Genomic DNA, 26,976 nt, shown 5'->3' with positions numbered 1-26,976 from the left:
ACATCGTATCCTGTATGTATTCACAATAATGTGAAACATTTTCAGCTAATAGTTTTTGGAGAAAAAACTGTTTATGCTCCATATGCAGCACGACAAATATACCTGGTGAAAGCAAAAAAGAAAAATGTTTCCCTCAGGAGGTAATTGAGGGAAAAAACAGCTAAAACAGAGCAGATATTACTGTAGGTTTACATTTATCAGGTGGCAAGAAACATGACTCCAAATGAATGATTATCTTGAAACTTTCTACTGCATGAGGGACATGAACCTATATGTCAGTGTTTATCTTTACAGCTTGTTTCTGTTGCTCTCATGTGACCAAAAGATCCGTTTTCGCTGCTTTCACTTTTTTTATTCTCGTAATTTCCTGTGCTATTTCTGAAAAGCAGCTGCTTTTACATTTCTAAAAGTGTTGCCTTTTCCTGTTCTAGAGGTGTTTAATCTGACAGCAGCGATAAACACACTATGGGACATGGCCGCTGATCCCAGAGTCTCTGTCTGTGTTTATAATAGAGGGGTTTTCTCTCTGTTTGAAAAGATTAATACCACTACACCCTGGCTGTCAAGGCTGTTTAAATTTCTCAAAACTTTCCCCACCACTTTTCTTTCAGCACAGGCAAAAAAAAAAAAGCAATTACAAAAATAGCTGGGTTTTTTTCTCCTCCCTCTGCTGTGCTGCCTTCCCTGCTCTCTCCTCTGTCCACTCTGTGCTGCAGCATGAAGGAGAGACAGGTTTAACAAAGAACAGATTCTCTCTGGCCTGGTTTTTGCTGCCGTCTCTTCAGTCTAACCTCTCTGCTCGTTGCTTTTCTTCCATGTAGCTTGTCATTTGTGTTTTTGAAATATAGATGTTTGGTTAGATTTGACAGAAGATGCCCTCTGCTGATCTTTTTATTTTCCTACAAACACCAGCGGAGCTTATTTGAACAGAGCTTTACTCTCATGTGTCAACTGAAACCACTTTTGACAGTAGAGCCAACAATCACACACGCCTGAACGCGCTGGTTGGTTAATGATTAGATTTTCTGTGTGCACATGTACACGTTCATTTGGACATGTATACTTAGATCTACGTAATCCTATAAGCTCTGTATTTACTCTTTGTAGGTTTGTGATTGATTCGACGGTTAAGATCTTGTTTGTGTGTAACTTGATGACTCTGAATGATTACTATAATTAAGTGTGTTTAACTGCAATACACCATAAACACATACACACTGCAACTTTTTCTTTAAACCTGTGTGTATGCCTCTGTTGTTCCAGAGTGATCTGACTGTTGCGTGTGTGTGTAGCACCCACAGCAGCACAGGGGTTGATTGACAAATTAGTTTAAGGAAGTCGTTTCCAAAATGTGTAATGACTTGAAGATGTCACACTAAGTTGATCTTGAAGCCTGCTCAAACTCGCTCAGTGGTATTAGGCACTGTGTGTGTTGTGATCTCCCTTCTGCTGTTGTTAAGAGGCTTGTACTCGTCACATCATGTGTATTTAATGCTTGATTTATTAAGACGGCAGGTAACTACACAATCATTGCCATTGTGGTTCTGTAAGTGAGGGAGAATCTGATCTAAAGATGCTGTTTTATCTGGTTAACATCTGCAAAACATCCAGAAATCCTCATTAATGAAAAAACAACATGTCACAGCGTGTACTTAAGCTGCAGTAAATTAGATAATTATTCATGGAATCTGCTGCAAACATTTTGCTCGCAGCTGTATTTTGCGTTTTCCCTCTTGAGAGGTGACTGATTTGATCTGATCTGACTTGGGTGGCAGAAATTCAAGTCACTGCAAAGAACCATAACATATCTGTTTAGCTCATTTGTGGTGTGTGTGAACATTACTTTCAGATTTGATGAGCAATTCACTGATGTGACAATTATTGCCTTTTTTTCGTTGAAGTTTCATTACACTCATTGCAAACTCCCTGGTGTCCTTTTCGTCTTCACCTTTTATCCTCTGTCCTTCTGTAAAATGTCGGGTAATTGAATTTTAGCCTCCCAACCACAGACTTCTTAATATACCTGCACCTCTTAATCACCAGGTTTTTTTATAGACCTGAGAGATTTTCACACAAACCCGGCTCTTGTAAGATGCTGGTACCTAAGTAAATCCACAGGATTATGCAATTAAACACAGATGTTTCCCCTCCATATTTCCTTTATCCTTTTATATTAGAGTAGACTATTTGATTTTTTTAATCTTTCTTGCCAAAAGCAAGAAGAAAATACTACTAATATTACTACAACTACTACTACTGCTAATAATAATAATGATAATTTTATTTATATAGCGCCTTTCATTACAAAAAATGCATCTCATGGTGCTTGAACAAAACAACATCCTTTTCAAAGAGACCCAGAGGAGTTTGCTTGTGGTTATAAAAGAGTCTCATATTAATGTGGATGAATCTACGTTACCCACACTTGTTAATGGGTCCATTTTCGATAAATATATCGTTTTGTCTTTATAGTTATTTTGATATTATTATTTAGTGGTCGACTCACCCAGCATTTCCTAGTTTCAGTTTCATGGGAATAACGCCGCCGGATGGCTAGTTGGCATCGTTTATGGTCGGAACTACGACGGTATCTGATCGTCTTCAAACCTCCGACTTTCGTTCTTGATGAATGAAAACATTCTTGGCAAATGCTTTCGCTTTCGTCCGATTTCACCCTACCTGCGGAGGCTCATGGGAAATGTAGTGTGAATGCGAAAACACCTCGCTTTCCGAAACTCCTCGTAGTCCCTTTAAAGGAGCAATAGAGTCTAAGGTTGTACGATCTACCTGTATACCACTCTCACTCATGACTGTAATCCAGCAGGCAGTTAGCTTATTTAGGAAGTTGTTTAAAAGCTACTTATTATAATTATAGTCTATAGTCTTCAGAGGTGGTGGTAGACTGTGCTACCTTAGAGCGAGACGGGCTGTTTTTGTTATTATACTAAACTTTGCTAACCTGCTGCTGGTTGTAGCTTTCGATTTAAAATACACAGAGAATATCATTCTTCTTATCTAGTTCTCAGTCAAGAAGGTAAATAGACATATTATTTACCCAAAATGTTAAGCTACTGCTTTAAATGCATATATACTGATCCACTCACTGATAACATGTGGGTTGACAAACTGCAGAGCAGGGCTGGTGTGTCTGTTTGATAAACAACATGCCCCTCCCTCGGCGCAGAATCTGAAATGAGGCACAGAAGCTTAATGTGGTCCTGAGTGTCCTGCTCAAGGACGGCTGAGCCATATATGCAGGTTTGGACCCAGGTCCACTGTGCAAAGAAAAAAAAAAAACACCCCTCCTCTTCCACCGCGCCACCCCGCTGCCCGCAGCACAGAGCGAGTGCTGTTTTTGGTCACAATAGCCTCTTAGCTCGGACCATGAACGTGTGTTTGCTGTATTGAGAAACCCTGGATTTTGGTTTCACTTCTCCTCACCTCAGTGCCAGTGTCAACACTGCTGTGGTTCTCAGATGCTGGCCAGGATTGATGATGATTTGCTCCACACCACAAGCATCGCACCCATTCAGACTGAGGGGGATGACAGGCCCACTCATTTTTTGGATGCACTGCTCCTCTGCCACATACTGATCCACTTCAGCGCTCCACATCAGACCCACGCAGGGGGCTCTGCTGAACTTATTTCAATTTTGGCGTCCAGTCGACAAAAAAAAAAAACACCCATCTCTCTCTCTCTCGGTCTGAAATTCACTATAACTCTATTCGGACCTGCCAACAACAGGCTCCGTAGCTGTGGAGTTTTCTCAACCCCATACTTTAACCAGGAGTCAGAGCAATAGCTGCTGTAGTATCCCCAAATTGCATAGTAGTCCTCTTAACTGCCAAACATGGAAAATGGATTAAACCTTCTTGGCAAAAGGTAAAATACGGTATTCTGGCCATGTTTGCATTCCCTTTTGGAGTCGTTAAATGTGTGTGTGTGTGTGTGTGTGTACGTTAACCACTGTGTGTATGTAGTTACACTGATACACAAGGAAAAACAAAGACCTCCCGAGACTTTCTTCACCTCTGTCCTCTACGCTGCACGTCCTATCCGGAGTGAGCTTGGGTTTTGTCTCCAAATGCTTTTACACACTCATGGTCACACAAAATGCACACACTCACACTTCTGTGTAAAACCTTAGAGTCAAAAGACCGACACACACCGTTAGCCGCACAAACCCTATCTCTCACACGTGTTTGGTTAAGTCCTCGCTGGGGCTTAATTGCCGTCTTGTTGTGGATTCTTTTTAGCGTGGTGCTGATTGATTGGGGATCAGGGCCCTAATATGGCTCATGGGGGACAGGCCCTTTGACACGGCTCCGGTCCCAGGGCACCGGCTCTATTTGAAACCAGAGATCCCACTGCAGCCCCCTCCCACAGGCCTGGATGCCTCTCTGGTAAAGGCTGCTCAGCTCGGGGGGCTTCACACACATGCAGGCCGAAAAAATGTGAACACACACACTCAAACTCACACATGTGGAGACTGTCATAACGTGTAGCCGACTTTAACCATTACAACAATTTACATTGTTAGGCGTTAGCGGGGGCACAAGTCCGTCTTTACCACACACAGAGAGTTTCTTACACAACCTACTTTGTGAGCAGGGCTTTCACGCTCAGCCGGGACAGGGCCCACTTCCTGTTTCCTGTTTCCCAGAATCCCCTGTGTCTGTCTGTCTGTTGGTGATCCTGTTGGCAGGTCTGGTCAAGGTCAGGTCTGGTAAAGTCTGTGGTTTAAGTGTGTGTGTGTGTGTATGTGTGTGTGTGTGTGTGAGAGAGAGAGAGAGAGTCGTGGCTAGTTCCCCCTGAGGGTTACAAGGGCTAGAAAGAAGGGGTATGTGGGGTTTCCCTGAACTCTGACCTAAACCTTGCATGAACACACACCCACACCCGCTCCTGCACAGAAGAAAACACACACGCTTGCAAGACAAGTATGCAGAGAAAGTGCTCTTTCTTTGCCCTTGCTGGTGGCGGTGGAGTGAGAGAGAGAGACAGAGGGAGGCACAGTGTACCTGGGTATAAATAGAGGCTTTTATTTGCAGCGTGAACTTGTATCCTGCACGTCCGAGCCAGGGGATGTTTAGTTATTTGCAGAGCTTAATAGGATCAATGCAGTTTGATGTAGCGCGTGTTGATCAAGGCTGCCCTTTCCCTGTATCAGTTCATGTCAGTTTATCAATCAGTTTTGTCGTCATTGGTCCTGGCGCCTTGCAAATTGCACGCATATGACCGGAGAACCTTTTTGGGGGGTTTTGATAGAGCAGAAAGTCAGGACTCTAAATTTATCTTTCACCTCTGAATGCTCAGTTCAGACAACAGTGGGCTGATTCAAATGACTTAGGTAGTAGTCCGTGGTCTTTCTTTACACAGAGATCAGATAGTCAAATTGGACTAATGTGAATATTACATGGAGAGGCAGAGAGCAGCATTAAATTCATTAAAATAGAATTGATTAGTTGTTAAGAATTAAACTAAACAGAATTTATTAAGTTTCATCATTGAGATAACAGAATAAATGTCATTATGTTTTCAGCTGGATTTGTAATCTTTTACGGCCTGGGTGGAAAGAACTGGAGGCTGCTTTGTCAGTGTAGCCTGAATTAGCCCCAAAAGGCCGACATGTCAGTGAGCTCTGGAGACAGAAAGGCAGGATCAGAGAGAGACTTTAGCTCGACGCTGTTCAGTTTCAATTGAAAGCTTGGCTGCCTGTTGTGACCCAGATGTGCTATCAATTGAGTTTTCATGTTTACGTGTGATGCAGAATTTTTTGAAATCACGAAAGCTGAGCATGTTTTTCCCCACAAGTCTAAGTCATAAAGCAGTGGTGTTTGCCCAGATTGAATTCATCTGTACAAGTCCACCATAACTTCATAGAAAGTGACGACCTGAACCTGACATGCAAATGGATGCATTGGTTATGTTTATTGTTATCAGACTCAATACTGACTTCATGAAGGATGAAGTAACCACCACCACAATGAAAACAGTTTCAGTTGACAGTCAATGTAATTAATAAAATCTAAGTTTACATTATTTGCTTCATTTCAGTCAATTGTGGGCCAACAAACTCAGTTATTGGTTCCTCATCATCGAGGCCCATTGGATTAGCACTTTCAGGTCACTATTGAGGTTGATACTTACAGATGCTGCATTTGTATGTTATTAGAATTAAATATTATCATCCCTTCCCCTTCTGTCTTCAGTCAGCAGTTTATTTATTTTCTCTCTGCTTAGAGACGACCCTAAGCTGTAAGTTCAGTCTTTATGTGCACAAAGAAGAGCATACATGACATAAACACATCCATGTTGTAAAACATGGGTGACAGCTCTGAGAGCGTGTGTCTGGCCGTTGGTGCTATAGCTGAATAATGTGCTAGTTAGTCTTGTTTGGTTTTAAGAGTGCAGGAGCCTGTAAATTATCTTTTATTGGAAGATTCAGGAGCCGTATCCTGTCCAGACTGTTTTGAGAAGTCAGCACTTTGCAAAACTATTCAGTGCGTCTTTGTGTACATGTCAGGTTTTTTTTTTTGCAATGTTATTTTATCAATCCGATAACTGGCAGCGTGTGTGTTTAGTCCGCCCTGAGTCCAAGACACAGGCTGTCTTTCAGCAGAGATGAACTTCATTAATGGTCTGTGATATTCAGTGCGTAACAGGAGCATTTTCCTCAGGAAGTGTCGGTGTATCTTTCCGTTGTGTCCACATTCCTTCAACACGTCTTATCTCCTTCAGCTTCATCAAACCATAGCCTTTTTACTTTTTTCCCACAATCGTCTGAAAGTTCAGCTGAAATGCCTCAGTTCGCTCAGTGTCAGATGTGGATTTTATGCGTAGGCAGAGACGGCACTTGTCATAATTAGTCATCATTAGGTCACCAGTAAGTCCTGCAGCTGCACTGTATTCTCATGTGATGAAGCAACAGTGAATTCACGAAAGCAGAGAAAATAACCCGATTTTCAGTGATTGGCATCAAAATGTAACATCTTCCTCTGATGATTTGACTTCACCACAGAATTGATCCATTGGTACCGAGAGATACAAATCACATTGTCAACGGCTCATCGGCAGCTTCATCTGACTGTGTGAAAGTGTTACACTGTATATCCTTTAACCAGACTGGAAGCCACTTTCTGTTTGCTCTGTGGGTCCTGCAGACACCTCTGACAGCAGCAGTGTGTGTGTATAGGGATTATTTATGGGCTGCACGGTGTGACAGTGTTTTCCTTCCCTACAATACATGCCTTTAGTGACTCTTAATCGCTCTCATCAAGGATTACTCCACTTTCTTCAGGAAGCCACGCTTCTCTCTGGACGTGTGTATTCTTGCTCCTGCAGCTCCGTCAGTAGTCAGTCAGCCAGAACATGTGTCCTCCTGTCTGTTTTAAGTGTCGGCCTTTGTGTGTTCAGAGTCTGATCTGTGATCTAGGCAAATAAGCCGTCGTAAATCATGCAGGAAAGTGTGTGTGTGTGTGTGTGTGTGTGTGTGTGTGTGAGGGGGGCTTCGCTCTCGGCTATCTCTTTCCCCTTTTCTTTCATACTATTTGGTTTTCCTGTTATTATTATTTCCACACGGATGTTTGGAAGCAGCCTGGAGTCAAATCAAGGAATGCTATTAAAAAAAAAGGAGCAAAGACAAGAATTTTTACAGCAGCACAAATGGAAAACAAGAGGGAAGTTTGTAATATTGCTCCGGGGGAAGAAAGACATTAAAAAAGAAGTCGATTATGATCTGCTATTTTAGTAATGCTGTTGTCGGTACTAAAATACACTGTCCCTAAAGAAAAAAGAAAAGAAAGAAATGTTGGAAATTGATTTTCATGTGTTGGCTCTTACTGATTGTCTGTAAAAAAAATATGATGGAAATCAGTATGAGTTATGTTTGGCTTATTAAGGCCATAAAGTAGGGAGTTCCACACAGTTATGATTGATTAAGCAATTAATGCATCTAATACAAAACATGAAGTGTGTGTGGTGGATAGGTGCTTCTTCTATGCTGCATGTGGCATCAACAAAGGATAAATTAAACGCAGACATTGGTGTGAGTTCATGAAACCAGAGCGTGAGCTGTGTTGGTACCAAACCGGCTAATTTACATGTAGACACGCAAACAGGTGAGGTCAGCCCCGTCAATGACACGGGAGGGGCAGAGAGTCAGAATAAAAACCCACACGCTACTACAGTAACATAACACAGGCTGTGCCAGTGGCAGCAGCAAGCAACGGAGGAAAACACAGAAACGGCAGCTCAACTTTTCTACATCACTGTCGTGGCTTGGTGTGTGACCATGGCAACCACAAAAACCGCAGTTAGGGAAATTGTTTTTGGTTAAATGACTCAACCTCCTCAGATAAATGAGGTGAACTATTTAGAGCCTTAACAGCTTAATTTATCCCGTCCAAGACAATAAATGTTTATAACACTAAGAAGCAAGACTTGCCACATTAATTGTGTCACGCTAATAACCATGTCAACTTTTTTTTTTTAACTCATGAAATCATGACTAAACTGTGAAAACAACCTGTGGTCTAAAGGCTGGTGGGACTGGAGGAGGTAGATGGGAGCTGCCACTGAAACATGGAAGTTCCTCTTTGATGTTAAAGCACCATCGCTGCTGAGATAGTGAGTAGTGACATTATTGTAATGAAAGCACAACAACAACAGATTCTTTTAGCCTGATGTTGTTTTGAGGTCAAACACACACACGAACACAAGTGCACACACATGAACACACACTAAATAGTTCAGCAGCAGTTGGACTCATTGACTGGAGCTAACTGTTTCCAGTCCTTCCACTTTCTCTCTCTCTCTGACTTCACTTCTCTTACTTTGCCTTCCTCGCTCAGACTCTCTTTCTTTCACTTTCTTCATCTCTGTTTTCTTATTCTCGCGGATCCGTTCATCCAATGGGTCGGCTATTAGTCAAACACCCCCACCTCTAATTCACCCCTGTAGTAATGGATTCTACTGTGTGACCCCTGTGCTCCGTCTGTTTGTGTGTGCATGTGTCTGTCTAAACACCACTGGGTTTATGTTAAGTTTTAGGAGACATATTGCCCTCCTGTCCTGCTAATTGACAGGCTGATTGACACCCTCACTCCCCCCAAAAACCCTCCACTCCCCCGACTCAACTCAACTGCACCTCGTGATACCGCGCAGCCCTCCAGGGAAGTGATGTCATCAGATCGGGAGCTTTTGCGAGGAGTGACGGGATTGATGTAGGGTCCCTTCCCTGCATGTCAAATCACTGAGCATGTGTTAACCCTGTTATTAAAACTCTTTAGCTTCATCCACAGTCGTGACTTCCAGCCTGTGTGGGCAAAGACTGGGCCCTGAAACAAATTCCTCGGCGGGAGCGCAGTCCAACACTTCAAACGGCAAACATCTATATGTGGGAGTCATTCTGCGCACTATTTTAGATCAGATTGGTATCCAAGCTCCAGTCAGTGAAATGTTAACATAAATAAATGTTTACTTTCTATCTCAAATCGAGAGTAATTCAACCGTGAGCAGTTTCATAAACGCTTTAACATTTACTCCTCAAGCCCTGCAGTGCCAACCATGTGTTTTATGGGAAAATTCCTCTTACTCAGTGGAAGTGATGCATTTCACATTGCTGGCAACAGAAACAGTTGCTTGTTTTAAATAAACACAAGCAGTGTCCACACCGCTTAGCATGAGCAGGGATACTCACTGTGACTTTATATTCACCATATTCAGGCACTTTCCTGTCAAAAAAAAAAAATCCAGTGATGCAGTGTGGGTGTCGGATACTAAAACGTTGAGGTCGGTCAAATCCATTGAAGTATTTTCTAAAACACTTCCTCATAGTGTTTCAACATCTACTAAAAAAGATCAAATGAACTTTTTGTCTCACCTTTACCTGAGAAACTGTTCCCTTGCTAAGGCAGACCCTGGTCCAGAAACAGTCAGCTGCCTTTTTGAACTAGGCAGCATGATTTCAACTTGCTGGACATCATTTTAGTTTGAAGTTTGGAGCTTACAATAGAATAGAATAGTAGAATAGCTTTTATTGACCATATTCACAGCATCGCCATCTTTCCTTACGTCATCACTCGGGGTGGGTAAACAAACCGTATAACTGCTGCATCCCTGTCTGCAAGCTGTACAAACGTCAGGAGTCTGATAAACTGCTTTCCTTTCTTCGCTTCCCGGTTGATACAGATTTAAGGAAGGCATGGGTTGTTAACGTCCGAAGGGGCATCGGGCCATATTTCAAAGTAAAACGACATTTGGGTTAAACTGATTTGAGTTAAGTTAGCCGGCATTAGCTGCAACTGCTAATGTTAACGGTAACGTTATGTGACGGCTTGAATCTTCCCACCCCGAGTGACGACGTGAGCAAAGATGGCGACGCTGTGAATATGGCTAATTGTCACTGAACAAAGATGTTCAACAAAAGTGTGGGTGCACCTCTGCATGGTAAAAAAAAAAAAAAAAGTACCTGCTTGGTTCTCCAGCTTCCTCTCACACTCCATAGACATGCAGTTTTAATTAAGTGGCAACTGCCCATAGGTGAGAATGTAAACCTGCCCTGTGTGTGTAGCCTCCACCCTAAACAGTATATATATAATGTATGTATAAATATACTGGGTCTGAATGCCAACTGAAAGCATCTTTATTCATTTGCTACAACAGGATATGACTTCAGTAATAAGATAAGTTACAGGTGGGTAACTAGTAGGTAGATTCTCCAGAGAACAAAACGTCAGCTGCAGTTACTTTTACTTTTCGGCTTATCCATGTCGTCTCTTCTCCTCCTTCTTCCTGCTTCCTCTTTGTCTCGGTGCGCTCTGAATCTCTCCAGCCTCTCCGCTGACAGAAGCCTCTATTGTTGCAGTCAGTGAGCAGAGGTTACACAAGGACCCAGGTGGGCCTTCTCTTTCTCCATTGTATCTTAATGCAGCGCCTCGGTTGCCCTCGCTCACTGTTCATTCCCAGTACGGTCACGGGCCACTGGCAGCCACAGACCCCAGTCAACCTCAGCCTCTGGTGGCCATTTTGGCTCGCTGTCAGTGAACGATCCTTACATACTGCAACCACACTTGCATTCTCCAATTCTCCTGTGATAATTGAATTACACTGTCTATGAGCTGACGCCAGTATAGGAGGACCCAACACATGAATCACCTCCCTACAGTCATTGTTGGCCGTTGCAAAATATCAACATATTTCACCTTCAGTGTACAGATAAAAGTGAAAAAGAGAGACCTTGGCAACATCCTAAATCCATGTTTTACTTTAGCATTAATTCTGTTGTACCTTTCATAATTGTAAACAGACATGATAATGTTGAGCAGATTGTGTTTTTCTCATTTTTTCTTTTGTGTGAGACCGGCATCCAGGGAGGAAACACAGTCTCTAGAGGACAGCAGCGACGCTATCGTCTCTTGTTTTCTTCTTCTCATCCTTTTTGCTGATACATTCCTTTCCAAACCCACAAGTGTCTTTGATTTGTACTTGGACACCTTCCCTTTAAAATCTTAACAAACAAGGGGGTGCAATATAATGTGTGTTAGCTATCATTTCTCCTGTATGTCACCTTATCTTGCTGCAAAATGAATTCCTTCATTTATCTTAATCAGGTGGTTTTGAAATGCTTTTTTCATACATTTTACTTTCCATTTCAGCCATCCATCTTTTTTTATTAAAGATTCTATATTTATATATATCACAATGAGGATGCACTCAAACTGCAGTAATAGTCATAATAATATGAATGCAAATAATTCATTTTACAAAATATATACAGACTTTATATCTACAATGAACCACACTTCCAGACACAGCTATAGAGAAGTGCATGAAAAACTTACAGTACAGTAGCTGGACCAAATATGAAACAGAAATTCTTATTGAGCAACAGAAGAAGTTTTTATCAAGACAGCTCATTTTCATCTGTTTTCCCTGAGGCAGCATGTGAATGGTCCTTTAAAGACACACTTCTTGATTTCATTTAAGTTGTTGAATTGTTCCATCAAATCCTAAGTATGCAAATAAGTCACCACCACAGGCTATACATGTAGATATGTCTACACGTCAGCAGGGAGCTGGGGAGAAATGTGGCCCAGTAGGTCTTTAGAATAAAAAAATCCCACACACAGACACATGTTGCGCAGACTAAAGGGGCATCCCCAATCAGGATCCAGCGGCTGTGACCTCACGCAGCTCATCTCCTCCTCACTCAGCAGCCACAGCAGCTCCTACAAACAAAACCTCCGAAATGTAAAATGTCCTTCGGCTCCGCCCCCCTCCCTCCCTCATCTATACTCGCCCTCAAATTGCATCCTCGCCGTGTCCCCCCTCCAACAAAGAGTGTTGAGTTTCACATCCTCTAAACCCCAAAAGTCAACACAACCGCTTCGTCCCAGCCCGCAGCTTGTTGCCGAAAGATTTCCTCCTTCATCAAAACATAAAAACCAAAGCAGACCCAACAAGGGGGTTTATATTACTCTTGAATAAACAGAGAATGTGCTACAGTAGTAATGTCACATGTGTTTTAAGACGGTATTTTAAGAAGGTCTGTGAAGTCATTCTCACATAAAGGCCAATATTTTTTGAAATTGCACATTGTTGCTGAAGAAATTGTGGTCCTGTAGTGATTTTTGTTAAACTCACACTTCAACAACTTTGTCAAAAAAAAAGCTGCTCTGGCTTTGATGGGCACTGAAAGAGACAGCTGATGAAATAATGAGTGTCTTTCTTCCACTTCTTTTCTTTTGTCTTCCTTTGTTGGTGTACTTTTACTTTTCATCTGTTAGTTTTCAGCACTGTGCAACTGTGTGACAGTCTGGGTGGAAAAAAAAAAAAACTGAAGAGTCATCTTTGCAGGAGAGAGTCGGGGCGGGGGTGTTCTGACATTTTGATTGATGGCGACTTTTAAAAGAATCCAGTTGTTCTGTCTTTTGATGCCAAATTGAACTTCTTTCCGAGGATGATTAAGTGTGGAGTTGGCTCTAAATGAATCATCCGTGTTTTGTGGGTTGAATATTCAAACCTCCTCAATTGTTAATAGTTTATTAGTCATCAGTTATCACGCGCATAGCAGGGGAGAGTGTCTGTTATTGTGATGTTGTGTCTGTGAAGTGCATTGTATCCTGTCGCTGCCTTGCAGATATGTTGCCTTTTTATTTTCTGGGGGTTATATTGTTTCTGGCTGTTCTTCATTTTTACATAAAATCACTTCATAATCGTTGAGCTAACTGCTACATAACTCAGAGGAAAGTTGTCTACATCATCTTTTTATGTGCATCTCTGCTAGGATGGATGGTGCCAGCCAGCTGCGTGTAGTCATATTGCTATTGCTACATAGCCAGTTTTATAACAATAACAGCTTTTGAATTACCAGTACAAAGCAATACCAGTGTTAACTCTTGTCTTTATTCCATATTTCTGGCTGTTTGAATGAAATTAGGAAAACCTGAGGTCAAAATGTCATATACTGTATATACTGAATATATTTTACTTTATCCACTTGATTTGCTCACACCTTTTTCTTGATTGAAAAATGCCATTACACTTCTGTGCATGTGCAGTTGTAAAGTGCTTGTTAAACGTCCCTGTCTGGAGCCCCAGAGCTGCAGTCTGGGTCTTGTTGGCACAACTCAGGTGTAAATGTATGTAACCATATGGATGTGAATCCGGGTAGTGCTGGAAAAAGAGCGTGGCAGCTTTACCGAGCGCTTCCCTGAATAAATAATGAGGTTGGAAAAAATGTAATTGGACAATGAATCAGTGTCCTGAATACATTGTTTAGGTTCTGTGGTGGAGCTCGCCTTTCTGTTTAGCTCTGGATTATAGATTGGGCCTGAGACGGAAAAGCCTCTCCTTGTAATTAAATATTATAAAACATTACACTGAGGGCCCGTGGCGTTGGTGTGTAAAATAAAAGGCCTAAACAGCCATCCACTGTTTACACAAATAGCAACCGCACTTGGCTCTCCTGGCCCGGGATAGCTTACACAAACACACAGAAATAAATGGATACTAGGGAAAGATTTTCAGAAAACCTCAGATGTCTCACAGTGATTAGGTTTTTGTAGATGTGTCTTTCCTACCCATTTCTCTCTTTAAACATGCTGTAAGTCATTTATGCCACACTGGACAGGATACAGGCACTTTAATGCTGCCTCTCAGACACGGCTTTCAATCTTAACTGTGCAAGGAGAAAAGCAAAAACAAAACTCAGACACAGAAAGATGGGAGAGGGCCGAGTTGTGATTTGGACCGAGCTTGTTTCGGCTCGGTCGAGGCCGTTTGGACCCGGGGCTTAGAGCTGTAATTTGCCCGCGGGGATCTGGCTGCATTGTGGTGGATCGTCTTGCTCTCCCTTGTCATTTACTTGTCTGTGTGTGGCTTGACGTTTGTGTGGATGTGTGTGTCCACCGTCCTCGGTGACGCACAACCGAGCTAACCTCTGGACACGCTCCAGCCCTCGCTCTCTATCCTCTGTGTGCTTTTTCTCATGCTCCAGCTGCATTCTCATATTCTGCTTCATTACATTCAGAATGGTAGCAGCCCAATCAATCAGCAGCCCCTCACATCACTCAAGAACAGTATGGAAGTTTTTTTTTGTTTTACTGCAGAGACTCTCCTCTTACAGATTTAATGCCAGACATGATTTTCACCTAAACAGAAGAAGCCTTCAGCAGAGGAAAAATATCTGAAGATGTAGCAGTTTGTGGTTTGATGAAGGGGTGCTAAGCCATGTGCAGGCGCACCACAACATGAGCTCATTATTACTGATATCCACATTTTAGTAGGAAATTACATATTCCCAGGATAAAATCTGCTTAAACCTGTATTAAGCTATAAATGTTGTGTTAACATATCTCTGTGGAATCGTCAGTTTTCAGACCCATGCTCTATAGTTCTGTGTGTATGTTCATGTGTGTCTGGAAAGCTCATTTAAATGTGTACAGACAGGGGTAGGAGTCAGAGATCTAACCTTGGCCCTTCAGTCACTTAACACTCCTCAGAGAGCAGGAACCTCCTGACCTCAACTCACACCGTGCTTTCACACAACCTTGACATTACGAAAAGTTGAACGTGTGTGTTTTCCTGTGTGTTGTGCCCACATCGGTGCTGCTCGTGCATTTAGCGTGCACCTTGTTTTCATGTGCATCTTTAAAAAAACAAAAAAGCACTTTATTGCAGGTTCTCAATTTGCAGAGTAATTAGTGCAATTCACACATTGTGACGTCGCCTGTAAAACAAGCTGACTCATGTTAACAGAGGCAAGCAGACATGGACGGGGGGTGATAATGAAGCGTTAAGCCACAAGACGCAGTATTTTACAGTCATTTTCAGTGTGAAACGAAGCATTGTGTTGTTGTTTTCATGAAGAAGGAGCCACAGTTTATTATAGAAGCAAAGGAGAAAATGTTCTGTTTGTTAAATCGACATGAAAACCCTAAACAAAGCTGGAAGTCTGTGTTATTATTTAAAATAGAGCTCTTTTGGGGTAAAACAGCTTTTCAAGTATTTTCACAGCCTTGTTAGTTTCAAACGGAGCTCTTGTGTTTGCTATTACATGAGCAGCAGTGTCTGACGCACGAGGATGTTCTTTCATATCAGCCAGTAGCTACTATATGCTTCTTTTGTGCTTCCCTGTGTGTGTGCGTGTGTGTGTGTGCACCATGCTTTCCCCTATATATTGTGGTTGTGCCTGGTCTTACAGTCCTCATATGGCACAACTTAAAGCACATGACACAGTGATCTCACACTGAGCAAATAGCCTGCTAGTCAGCATGTGGTTTGTGTGTGTGTGTGTGTGTGTGTGTGCGCGTGCATGAGTGCAGAGAGGTGAGAGATCGAGGCAGAACAAGAAAGTGGGTGTGAGATAAGTAGATTAAAAAGAGAACAGAGCGGAATAACACGGTACTTAACCTGGGAAGTAAAATCAGAAGAGGGGTGTAAAAAAAACCAAGAGTCACTGAAGGAGGTAAAAGTTGTGTGTTATTTTGAAAACATGGTCATCAGCCACTTCTCCCTCTGTGCCCATATGTTTCAAATTAAGGCTCATGATGACATCTCTGTGCCATAAACAGGAATAAAGTCAAACAGCTAAACATTAATTCTTAACGCGGGTTACAACTGTACTGTGGTTGAGTCTGTGTGTACATGTATGTGTGTGTGTGTGTGTGTGTGTTTGTGTGTGTGTGTGTGTGTGTGTGTGTGTGTGTGTGTGTGTGTGTGTGTGTGTTTGTGAGCGTGGGTGTGTTGTGTGTGTGTGTGGACCTCAGATCTTTTACTTGACTGTGACTTATCTTCAGCCAAGCAAAGGGAGACCTCTTGTTATAGTACCCACAACGAGAAATGTCCATTCTCTCTGCAGAAGTGCAACCAGATGGTTACAAGTGTGATATACAAAGAGAGTCTGACATCTAGTGGTGCAGCTGTGTATTGCACCCTATTTGGCATCTGTATTTAGCAGGGAGCTGTACTACTTACATTGCAAAGACAAATTTGAACTAACCTCTCTTTTCTCCTCCTCCTGTGTTTCTGTGTGTCGCAGGGAGGACTTTGATGAGGAGGGCTTCTGCCAGCCGTACCGAGGCATCGCCTGCGCCCGCTTCATCGGCAACCGCAGCATCTTTGTTGATTCATTGCAGATGCAGGGGGAGATCGAGACCCAGATTACAGGTGAGTAAGAGGAAGTGTTGTTCACTTGGGTTGACCCACCTCACTGTAATTTGTCCATAGGATCAGATTCTGTATCTTTTTGTTTTTTCTGATGTGTGACTAAGAAGCTTGGGAGATATTCATTATTTTAGATTAACATATTTGTACCCACATTGAATGTTGCCAGATCAACACAGCCCAACTTTTTTTTTTAAAGATCAAACTAGTTGTTCCCTCTGTTCAGCATCAGTCTGTCCTGACTTGAAGACTCACATATGTTTCCAGCAACCATGCAGGGTCTGTCTGATAGAGCACCTTTGTGAGTCTACATCCCCTTAAATCAACGACAACCTTGAACAAATAAGCCCCGTTTAGAAGGCAAACCTCAATTAAAAAGCAGCAGTAGGAGGAAAGCAGAACGTCACTCATGCAGTTCAGAGGAAGTTCAGCGGGGTCACCGCTGTATGCGGCGCACATGGCCCACATACCAATCCATACAGTCCTACTTGTCTGTGACTCTGCATCTGTGTTTTTGTTTTGTGTGTTTGCATGTGTATGTCCTCAGTGGTCAGATTAATGTGTGCGTTATTGATTACATCCGTGCAGCCGTCAGCTTTTTCCCCTCCGAACGGTTCGGGGACAAAGAGGCCATGAACTCAGACTGTAATGTGAAACATCAAGGAGAAGTGATAATTAAGATTTATGTTGCCACAGAGCTGTAATAAGCCTACTGTGGAACCGTAAATCAGTCATTTCATATCCAGAAATCATTTGGTAGCCATTCACTATCTAAAACTTAATGTCACTTTTACTGACCCTCATTATCATAACGATGTGCTGGAGAAGCGTTTGGACCAAAGCCAATGTTACTTTTTAATTGTTTGTCTTATCGTTTTACTAACAGTGACCCCCACAGAAAAGCATATGTTTGCAATAATCGTGCAGTGAGACTATGAATCAAACATTTAAAGTTGCAACTTTTAGTATCAGTTTCCCTCTTTTATTTCACATGTTTGTAAATTCCCAGAGGTTCATATGAACATGAGTAGAGAGCTTGTTAACTTATCACGTCTTTATGTCTTTCAATAACTGTAAGAAACGATAAATCAAAGAAATTGTTCATTTCTATGCGGTCTCCTATCTCTCTGTTAACCTCCACCTTTTCCCGTCTCGTTCCCAGCGGCCTTCACCATGATCGGGACGTCCAACCATCTGTCCGACCGCTGCTCCCAGTTCGCCATCCCGTCCCTCTGCCACTTCGCCTTCCCGACGTGCGACCGCAGCTCGGGCACGGACAAACCTCGGGACCTGTGTAAGGACGAGTGTGAGATCCTGGAGAACGACCTGTGTAAGACGGAGTACATCATCGCCCGCTCCAACCCTTTAATCCTGAAGAGGCTGAAGCTGCCCAACTGCGACGACCTGGCTGCCCCCGACAGCCCCGAGGCTGCAAACTGTCTGAGGATAGGAATCCCCATGGCCGAGCCAATTAACAAGAGTAAGACTGGTTCACATGCTTATTTAATGAAGTCCTTTATTCGCACTTCTACTGTAAGACTGCTCATTATTATTGTCTGAGGAGAGTTATCCCTGCTGTAGTCATTAAAAGGAGCTGTTTGAGATTTTTTAACTTTGTGGATCTGCTCATTTGATGAACTCCAGTGAGCCTTTCAAACTTATGCTTGAATAATTACTACTAAAATAGTTGGTAATATTTTATTCAAATCAGACAATCCTTTTACCACTAGTCGAACTTAGAAGAAATTTGTCCTCAATTGCTCTCAAAGTTCTCGGTATACTACATGATACTACTGTATGATATTTATAAGTGCAGAGAATATCAATCAGTGACAATCACATTGTCTCTCATGATATTCATTAGGGATCATTTCCATCTCAATTTGTTATTCAAACAAAGCGGTTTGTAAAGAATTGTCAGAAGCGACGCAGCTTAAAGGGATAGTTCACCCTAGAATGATATTTCGCTCATTATGTACTCACCCTCATGTTGACTAAGGGCTGGAAGAATTATCAGAGTCCACCGTCCCTTCTCTGAGTTACAGGGGGTCTCGGCGTAGCAGTGCATTTCAATGCAACGGTTGCAAAGGGACACCAGAGCTCTTCGTAAAAAAACACACACAAAAAAACATCCAAATACCTCCATGATGCTCGTATGTAATGTCCGTCTTGTGCTGAAGCCCCAAATTGCGTAATTGTCCCGAAAAAAATTAAATAAGTCTATATTTTAAGCTTGTTTGTAGCGGAAGCTTCTCGAAGCTCCTCTTCCTGGTCCGTCCAAATCTCGTGTGATTTGCGCCGGCGTCAGTGCGGTTACTGCGAATCACGCGAGATTTACGCCAAGACCCCCTGTAACTCAGAGAAGGGACGGTGGACTCTGAAAATTCTTCCAGCCCTTAGTCAACATGAGGGTGAGTAGATAATGAGCGAAATATCATTCTAGGGTGAACTATCCCTTTAACAAAGACCCAAAGACACATGAGCGCTAAACACACCTAGGTGAACCCAACACACACACCGTTAACGCACAACCTCGCCTTGCCTTCCCAGATCACAAGTGTTACAACAACAGCGGGTCAGACTACCGCGGGACGGTCAGTAAGACGAAGTCTGGGCGTCAGTGTCAGCCGTGGAACTCCCAGTATCCTCACACCCACCCCTACCTGGCCATCCGCTATCCGGAGCTGAACGGGGGACACTCGTACTGCCGTAACCCAGGGAACAAGCTGGAGGCCCCGTGGTGCTTCACGTTGGACGAGGGGGTCCCGTTGGAGCTCTGTGACATCCCCGTCTGTGGTGAGAGACCAGAATATGTTCTCTGAATGAACACTCAGTTATCTGTAGATCTGATATTAACCACCTGTCCGTCCGTCCGTCCGTCCGTCCCCGTAGACCATAAAGACATCTCTGGCGGCGGCGGCGGCAACATGGAGATCTTGTACATCCTGGTTCCCAGCGTGGCCATCCCATTAGCCATCGCCTTGCTGTTCTTCTTCATCTGTGTGTGCCGCAACAACCAGAAGTCCGCCAGGCCTCCTGCCCCCCGCCAGCCCAAACCTGTCCGAGGGCAAAACGTGGAGATGTCCATGCTCGCCACTGCTTACAAACCCAAGGTAGAGAACGGCACAGTCACAGAATATGAATATTGCCTTAACCTTCATCTTGTTTTAGCTTTCTGCTACCATCTATGGTGTTAGGGTCAGTTTTGACCCATGGTTTAAATCAGCTGTACACTAGAAACATTTTGTTTTCCTCCAATATGTTTTTTTCTCTTGGTTACACTGTTAGGCTTCCTTATCCATGAAAACTTTGTTTTTAATATTTTTTGTTGTGGGTCCCTGCGCCTTTTTTTGTCAGTATACCCCTTGTCTTCAATTTAACCTTCCTCTTGTCAGCATTCTGCTATGGTGTTAGGGTCAGTTTTGACCTGAGTCTTATATCAGCTGTAAAACACACTAAAATTATTTATCATCCCATTTGTTTCTCATCTCTTGGCTACATCGTTAGACTTCCTTATCCATGAAATGGTTGGTTTTGCAGTTATGATTTCAGTTTTTACTCTAATTATTGTTCTTATATATATAACCGGGTCAAAATTAACCCTAACACCATAAATGTCATCGTTTTAACCAGAGCATTTTAGAATTTTGTGAATTTTTGTTTTTGTTTTATGTTGTTTAAATAGAGGTTTCTGACAAAGTCAAAAAGCCTTGATGCTATAAACAAATGTATGTGGTACCTTTAGGCATTTAAAACCTGAAAACAGGTCACTGACCCAAACACAAGAGGAAGGATAAAGAACAAAATGTAACACAACTCACCAGCAACTCTAACTTGAGTCCACACATCAAGGTTATTATCTTCACGAAGGTAGAATTTACCTAGAATTAGACTGGCTGAGTTTTAGCCAGGTGTACCTAATAAACTGGCAGCTGGGTGAAATCTCACACAGCATTTTGGACTTTCCTGTGGTGACTCAAAATGAGCACTGTTTTGCTGTCTTGGTCTTTTTTAGTCATAAGAGCAGACTGAGGAAGGAGTCAAAACACTGGCACAGGCCTGTGTGTGTCAATGGAGATACGTTACAGCATGCAGAGGTTACTGAGTTGAGTGTGTGTGTGTGTGTGAGAGAGAGAGAAAGAGAGACAGCTCGTGTGACTGTCTATGTGTGTTTGTGTGTGTGTGGAAATGACCTGTCTCAGCCAGAGCTTCAGATCTATCATCAGAGCTCAGCAGGTCCAGGAGGGTTCAACTGCAGCTCCTCTTCTCTCTGTTTACGTCTCTCCCTCCGTCTCTCTTCCTCACGCTCCTCTCACTTAATCCGTCTTTCTTTGTTCCTCTTCTTCTGCCTCTCTCCCTCCATCTCTTTACCTCTGAAACTCTTTGCCATCCCTCTCTCCACTCTCTCCTCCCTCCCCTCCCCTTCGTCTCTCACAGAACCTCTTTGTAATGTAGATTAGCCACCACATCGCTCACATTAGGATCCGTATCATATTTCTTTCAAGGTTGCACACTCGGTCGTATCATGTCTGTTTATCTTTTTCCACATCATTTTGGTGGGTGGGTGGGTGCACTGCGGTTATGTAGACAGTGTGTCTCTGCTTGTGCAAAACCAGAGCCAATGCTCAAGGTAATGTGTATGACATTACCATCAACAGTTGTAGGGAGAGCTGCAAAATGTCACAGAAGCGTCAGAAGCCATTAATATCTCCGGTTCATTTTGTTTTTTCGGAATGGAACAAATGTTTCACTGACCTAAAAAGGCAATCTTTGCTTGCTGTGTTTAGACGGCGACCGACCTCGCATCTGCACAGAGTCAAGTTCTTACAGGACATGAAAGAAAGTTTTCAAGAGTGACAGGCAGCCATGCGCTTATGGAATTATACAGCTGATTTCCGATGCTCTTTGTGCACAGCAAAGGTCTCGTGATATGGTTCACACATATCAGACCACAGAGCCATCAATTGTAGGACGTCAGAGGCAAAACAACAAAGTGCAGCCATTTCCTGTTTTGCCACTTAGTGCCTAACTACTGTAACCTACCAGATCGCTTCAAGCAGATAAGGATTTAAATGAGATCTAAACTTTTTTTCCCAAAGTGACTCTCATTCTTCTCTACCCCTCAAATCTACACCTTTGTGTTGAGTCGGGGTGAGGCTGCTACCCAGCAGGCTTTGCGAAAGGGGGGGGGGGGGGGGGTCACTCAGGGGTCACTTGCCTGTGACAATCCATTTAGACACACATAAACATAGACGCACTCACACACACGCACACACACATTGAAAACTGTGGTGGTGTGAGGAGGATCTGAGGGTTTGGGTGTGGGGAGGAAAGAAGGGGTGAAACAAACCCATAACTAAAAACATCTGTGTCTCTCATAACATCAGCAGGCCCCACACTCCTCTGATGCTCACAATCTGACACACAATCAGAAACACACACACACACACACACACACATTCTCTCACGCACACACACTGCCCCCCCACCCCACCCACCCCCACTCAGAGCTCTTACAGGCCTGTGTGTATGTGTGTGTGTGATTGTGTGTGTGTCCTGCTCACCGAGGAATTTCATTATTCATCTTTGAGTTCCTGGAATCTGAAAATCTCTGCCAACCTCTCCTCACCTTTTATCTTCTCCCAAGTACAGCTACACACACACACACACACACACACACACACACACACACACACACACACACACACACATACTCCCACTGTTTCTGAGATCACCTGGACAGCTCTTTAGTTATGAGACTTTAGCTGGAGTCACCAAGCATAAACAATAAAACCAAAAGGGACAAAGGACTCCCGCACACTCATAAACAGATGTGCCGCTCTGATTACGTCCCTGTGCAGTTCTTTAAACAATTTGTGTGTGTTTTTTTTAAATATCTTAAGCTCTAGTTTTGGATCTGTGGCCCTGTGGTTGTTAGAAGTGGCTCTGCAAAAATTATAATAACGCAGCCCGAAAATTGCCACTGGTCTAAGTTGTCAACAAATCTCATGAAAACACCAAAACCGACAGTGTGACCGCCCATCGATACTTTCCAACCTCCTGACTTGTTCCTATGTGCAAACAGAGGAAGTAGTGTTTACAGCTGCTGATTGACTCAAAATAAATTGCGGAACTAATTTTAATGAATGAACTCAGTTTTGTGTTTTTGGACAAAAATGACGTAAAGAAAAACACATCAGATTTACCCATTAAGATCAGACACATAGGTCATCTGTGATTACAAGGTTTCTATGTATGTACCCTGTATGTATGTTTCTATGAATCCATCTCTTACTTTGTTCCTCTCTCTCACCATTTGTGTTAAGATTTGATTAAGCCCAGCTCAGTTATGAAGCTTTCTTGTAGTGTTAAACTCTACAGTTCAGCTCAGCCTTGTAGGATTTAACTGTACAAATAAACCTCCAGTCTGAGTCCTTCTCAGTGTGGGCACCAAAGACTATGAAGACAATGCCACCCCCTTGGAAAGAAAGCTAAAAGCTATTTTCTGTTATTTCTGCAGCCAATTCTACAGTTTTACTGGAAAGAGAATTAAATGCTTAGCCTTCCTGAACGCAGCTAACCTGTCAGATAAATAACATTTTTAAGCTGCCAGATTGCATGGTTTTCCCACATTGCTTTCCAAAGGCTTAAAGGGAGTCATTATGAGCTGATGTAATGGATTGAGTCTGATTATGACAATTATCAACTCTCCAGGCTATACTTTTTTTTACGTGCACTGAAATGAGCACGCAAGCTCAGACACATATTTGGTGTTTTATCAGGCAGTTTGCCTGCATCGAATTAGAGGCAGCAGTGTAAACGTCGTGTCAACATTTCACTTTTCCATACGAGGATAATGGTGAGGAGGGAGAGCTGCCCTAACAAAGTAAATAATGATCTAATTTTTCTGTCACACCTCCTCTACCCACTGATCTCATTCCTCCTGCCTCTCTTTTCGTTTTCTGTCTGCAGAGCAAGGCCAAAGAGCTTCCCCTATCAGCTGTACGTTTCATGGAGGAGCTCGGAGAGTGCACTTTGGGGAAGATCTACAAGGGTCACCTGTATCTACCTGGCATGGATCAGGCACAACTTGTGGCCATCAAGACCCTGAAGGATCTGTCCAGTGCGCAGCACTGGGGCGACTTCCAGCAGGTACAGAATGGATCGCTGCCACCAAAGCCTTAGGTTTACTGTACTTAATATACCAAAATTCTTACATATCCATCTTAAAAAACAGTCTATATAACCTATGCAGCAGCACTAAGTCATTTTAAAGGGCTGGCGGTTGTGTGTGGACTTGTAAAATGAAACATGATACTAAAACACTGCTGTTTGAAACCATAAGGGACGGCTTTCCCAGTGGAAAGATCGTTCTTCCCACAAGACTTGAAGCATGACTTGTTATATTTCCACAGAAGGTGAATGTGGTGGGCGATGAGAGACTGCGTATGGCGAAAACTCACTGAACAGCAGATGAATTTGCTTGAAATAGTTCCAAATATATACTGTTACTACGGGCAGGTTGTCCAGATAAATTTAGATGTTAAGGAGAACTGAAACAGATGACTTGTGTAAAACATAATCCTCACTTTCCACTGGCGAGACAGACCCAAACTGTCGGCATTTAAAGCGACACTGCACCCAAAAATCCCAACTTTCTCAGTATGAAACAAACCACGGTAGTTTTTAAAAATCTGGCAGCAAGTGGAGCCAGTATCACTTTAAAGTCTTGACCCTTTCTAATCTGTGTTTGGGCCTCTTTCGTTTCTTCTCCAAAAGTCACCATTAACTTATCTGGTTTCCCATCGCAGGAGGCTGCAGTGCTGACAGAGCTACAACACCCAAACGTGGTGTGCCTGCTGGGTGTGGTGACCCAGGAGCAGCCCGTCTGTATGCTGTTTGAGTTTCTCCCTCAAGGCGACCTCCACGAGTTCCTCATCATGCGCTCGCCACACTCTGACGTGGGCTGCAGCAGCGATGAGGACGGCACGGTCAAATCCAGCCTGGATCACGGAGACTTCCTGCACATGGCCATACAGGTGAACAGATTTATTTATTTATTTGTTTGTTTATTTCGGGCATGTCAATTAAATCATCATCATCACACTTCATCTTAGTTCAAATAATACAATACACATGGCCGAAAGGGAAAGCAGGATAAATCTTTATCATAATCTTTTCTTTTCTCGTCCTATTTGATCATTCAATGAGAACTTTTAATTGTGAGTTTTCATTAACTATTGTTTTTTCTAACTGATCTAATCTAGGTGGCCGCAGGGATGGAGTATCTGGCCAGTCACTTCTACGTCCACAAAGACCTCGCCGCCCGCAACATCTTAGTGGGCGAGCAGCTTCATGTTAAGATTTCAGACCTGGGTCTCTCCAGAGAGATCTACTCCTCAGACTACTACTGCTTCCAGCCCAAAACCCTGCTGCCCATCCGCTGGATGTCCCCCGAGGCCATCGCATATGGCAAGTTCACCATAGACTCGGACATCTGGTCGTACGGAGTCGTGCTGTGGGAGATCTTCAGTTACGGCCTGCAGCCCTATTACGGCTTCTCCAACCAGGAAGTGATGGAGATGGTGAGAAAGAGGCAGCTGCTGCCCTGCCCGGAGGACTGCCCACCAAGGTGTGTTTGTGGAAAATATTACAGGTCAAATCAAACTGTAAACGGTAAATTATGAGAAGGTAAAAGAGTGCGTACAATACATGGTTTACTCACACTTATGTATCAGTACTTTGTGTTTCAAAGCCAGTGAACTTCATCTGTGTCTTTGTCTTATTTCACAAGTCTATAGGACCATAATTTATCATGTATTCTTCATACTATAGTTCTTTCATTGAGTGCACCTGAACGCCTCCTGGATTCATCACCAGTGTCATAGCTAGCTAGATCTCTCTATATATGGCTGTGCTTGGGTTTTCAGTGACAACAACCCGAGTTAACAAAATGAGCAGAACCTCTTTACGCCATTGCCTATAGACGTGTCTTAGTATTTATTTCAAGGTTTTTTGAGGAGGTTTTCTTGGCCTTGAGTTAAGTTGAGAGAAAAGCAGGAAACATGAAGTGAGACAGAGGGTTGGCATATAATCACACAGTTATGACATACATCTTAACCACTAGATGTCACTAGAGCCTCAGTATAAACAGTATGTACAGTTTTTATAATTCATAATTTATTGATATGTGATCCAACTGAAAATGTAGAACGAGAATAATCCAAAAATGAGATTTCAAGTTTTTTTTATTAAAAATGTGTTTATTAAATGAAACTAAATCTAAACATTTAGTCCAACATGATAACAACAAAATCTTTAACCCCTCAGGTTCTATGGGTTGATGACTGAGTGCTGGCAGGAGGGACCGGGACGCCGAGCAAGGTTCAAGGACGTCCACGCCCGCCTGAGAGCCTGGGAGGGGCTGTCATCACACGCCAGTTCAAGCACGCCGTCTGGGGGCGGGGGCAACGCCACCACCCAGACCACCTCGCTCAGCGCCAGCCCCGTCAGCAACCTGAGCAACCCCCGTTACGCTGCAGCCGCCGCCGCCGCGGGGTACCTCTACCCGGCCCAGGCCATCCCCGCGCCGGGCCAGATGGCCGCGATCCCAGCCTGGACGCCCATGGCCGTGCCCCAAACCCACCAGCGCTTCATCCCCGTCAACGGATACCCCATCCCGCCAGGATACGCAGCTTTCCCTGCCCACTACCCCGCCCCAGCTCCGCCCACCAGGGTGATCCAGCACCACCTGCCCCCTCCCAAAAGCCGCTCGCCCAGCAGCGCCAGCGGCTCCACCAGCACGGGGCACGTCAGCGGCGTGCCGTCCACCACGGGCTCCAACCACGACGCCAACGCGCCGCTGCTGTCCCACTGCATCATGCCGGGGAGCGGCGGGGGGTCGGTTCAGATGTACGGACACATTTCCCAGAAGGGGCAGCTGGACCACGCGTCGCAAACAGCAGCGCTGCTCGCTGGTGATTCTGACGTACTGATGTACAACGACTCGGTCATCACCGCAGACCTGTAGATAGACGAGACGGATACTCACACTCTTTTCCTCTTGGGACCCAAATATGAGACGATTCGCTTCTCACCCCGGGACCTGCTCTAATAATTCTCCTCCGGCCGTACAGAGAGCGAACGGAAACAGGCAGCACATCTGGGTGTGCAAGAAACACTGTCGCAGCTACAAGTATATACACAGCTGTTTGACTTTTTAATGCCTTATTGTCTAAAAAGCAAGTGTACTTACTACCATGGTTTGAAAATGTTTTTATTTTAACCTCTGTGTAAATACGGTACATACG

At 43.5% G+C, this 26,976-nt stretch overlaps 1 protein-coding gene across 1 annotated transcript in view; it reads left to right on the top strand.

The window, feature by feature from the left end:
• Positions 1-26,696, top strand: part of ror1 (receptor tyrosine kinase-like orphan receptor 1) — a gene marked incomplete at both ends in the record, with an annotated part of 127,671 nt that extends 100,975 nt beyond the window's left edge. Inside the window, 8 exons of the mRNA XM_083970879.1 lie at positions 16,542-16,669; positions 17,829-18,146; positions 19,217-19,462; positions 19,559-19,779; positions 23,639-23,818; positions 24,478-24,705; positions 24,934-25,298; positions 25,997-26,696. Coding sequence (XP_083827005.1) covers positions 16,542-16,669; positions 17,829-18,146; positions 19,217-19,462; positions 19,559-19,779; positions 23,639-23,818; positions 24,478-24,705; positions 24,934-25,298; positions 25,997-26,696 — 2,386 coding nt within the window. The remainder of the gene's footprint in view (positions 1-16,541; positions 16,670-17,828; positions 18,147-19,216; positions 19,463-19,558; positions 19,780-23,638; positions 23,819-24,477; positions 24,706-24,933; positions 25,299-25,996) is intronic.
• Between the last annotated feature and the right edge of the window lie 280 nt (positions 26,697-26,976).

Source organism: Trachurus trachurus (genome assembly GCF_905171665.1).
Source record: "Trachurus trachurus genome assembly, chromosome: 4".
Taxonomy (NCBI): domain Eukaryota; kingdom Metazoa; phylum Chordata; class Actinopteri; order Carangiformes; family Carangidae; genus Trachurus; species Trachurus trachurus.
Note: the sequence above shows the minus strand (reverse complement) of the source record. Positions and strands in the feature narration are given on the sequence as shown.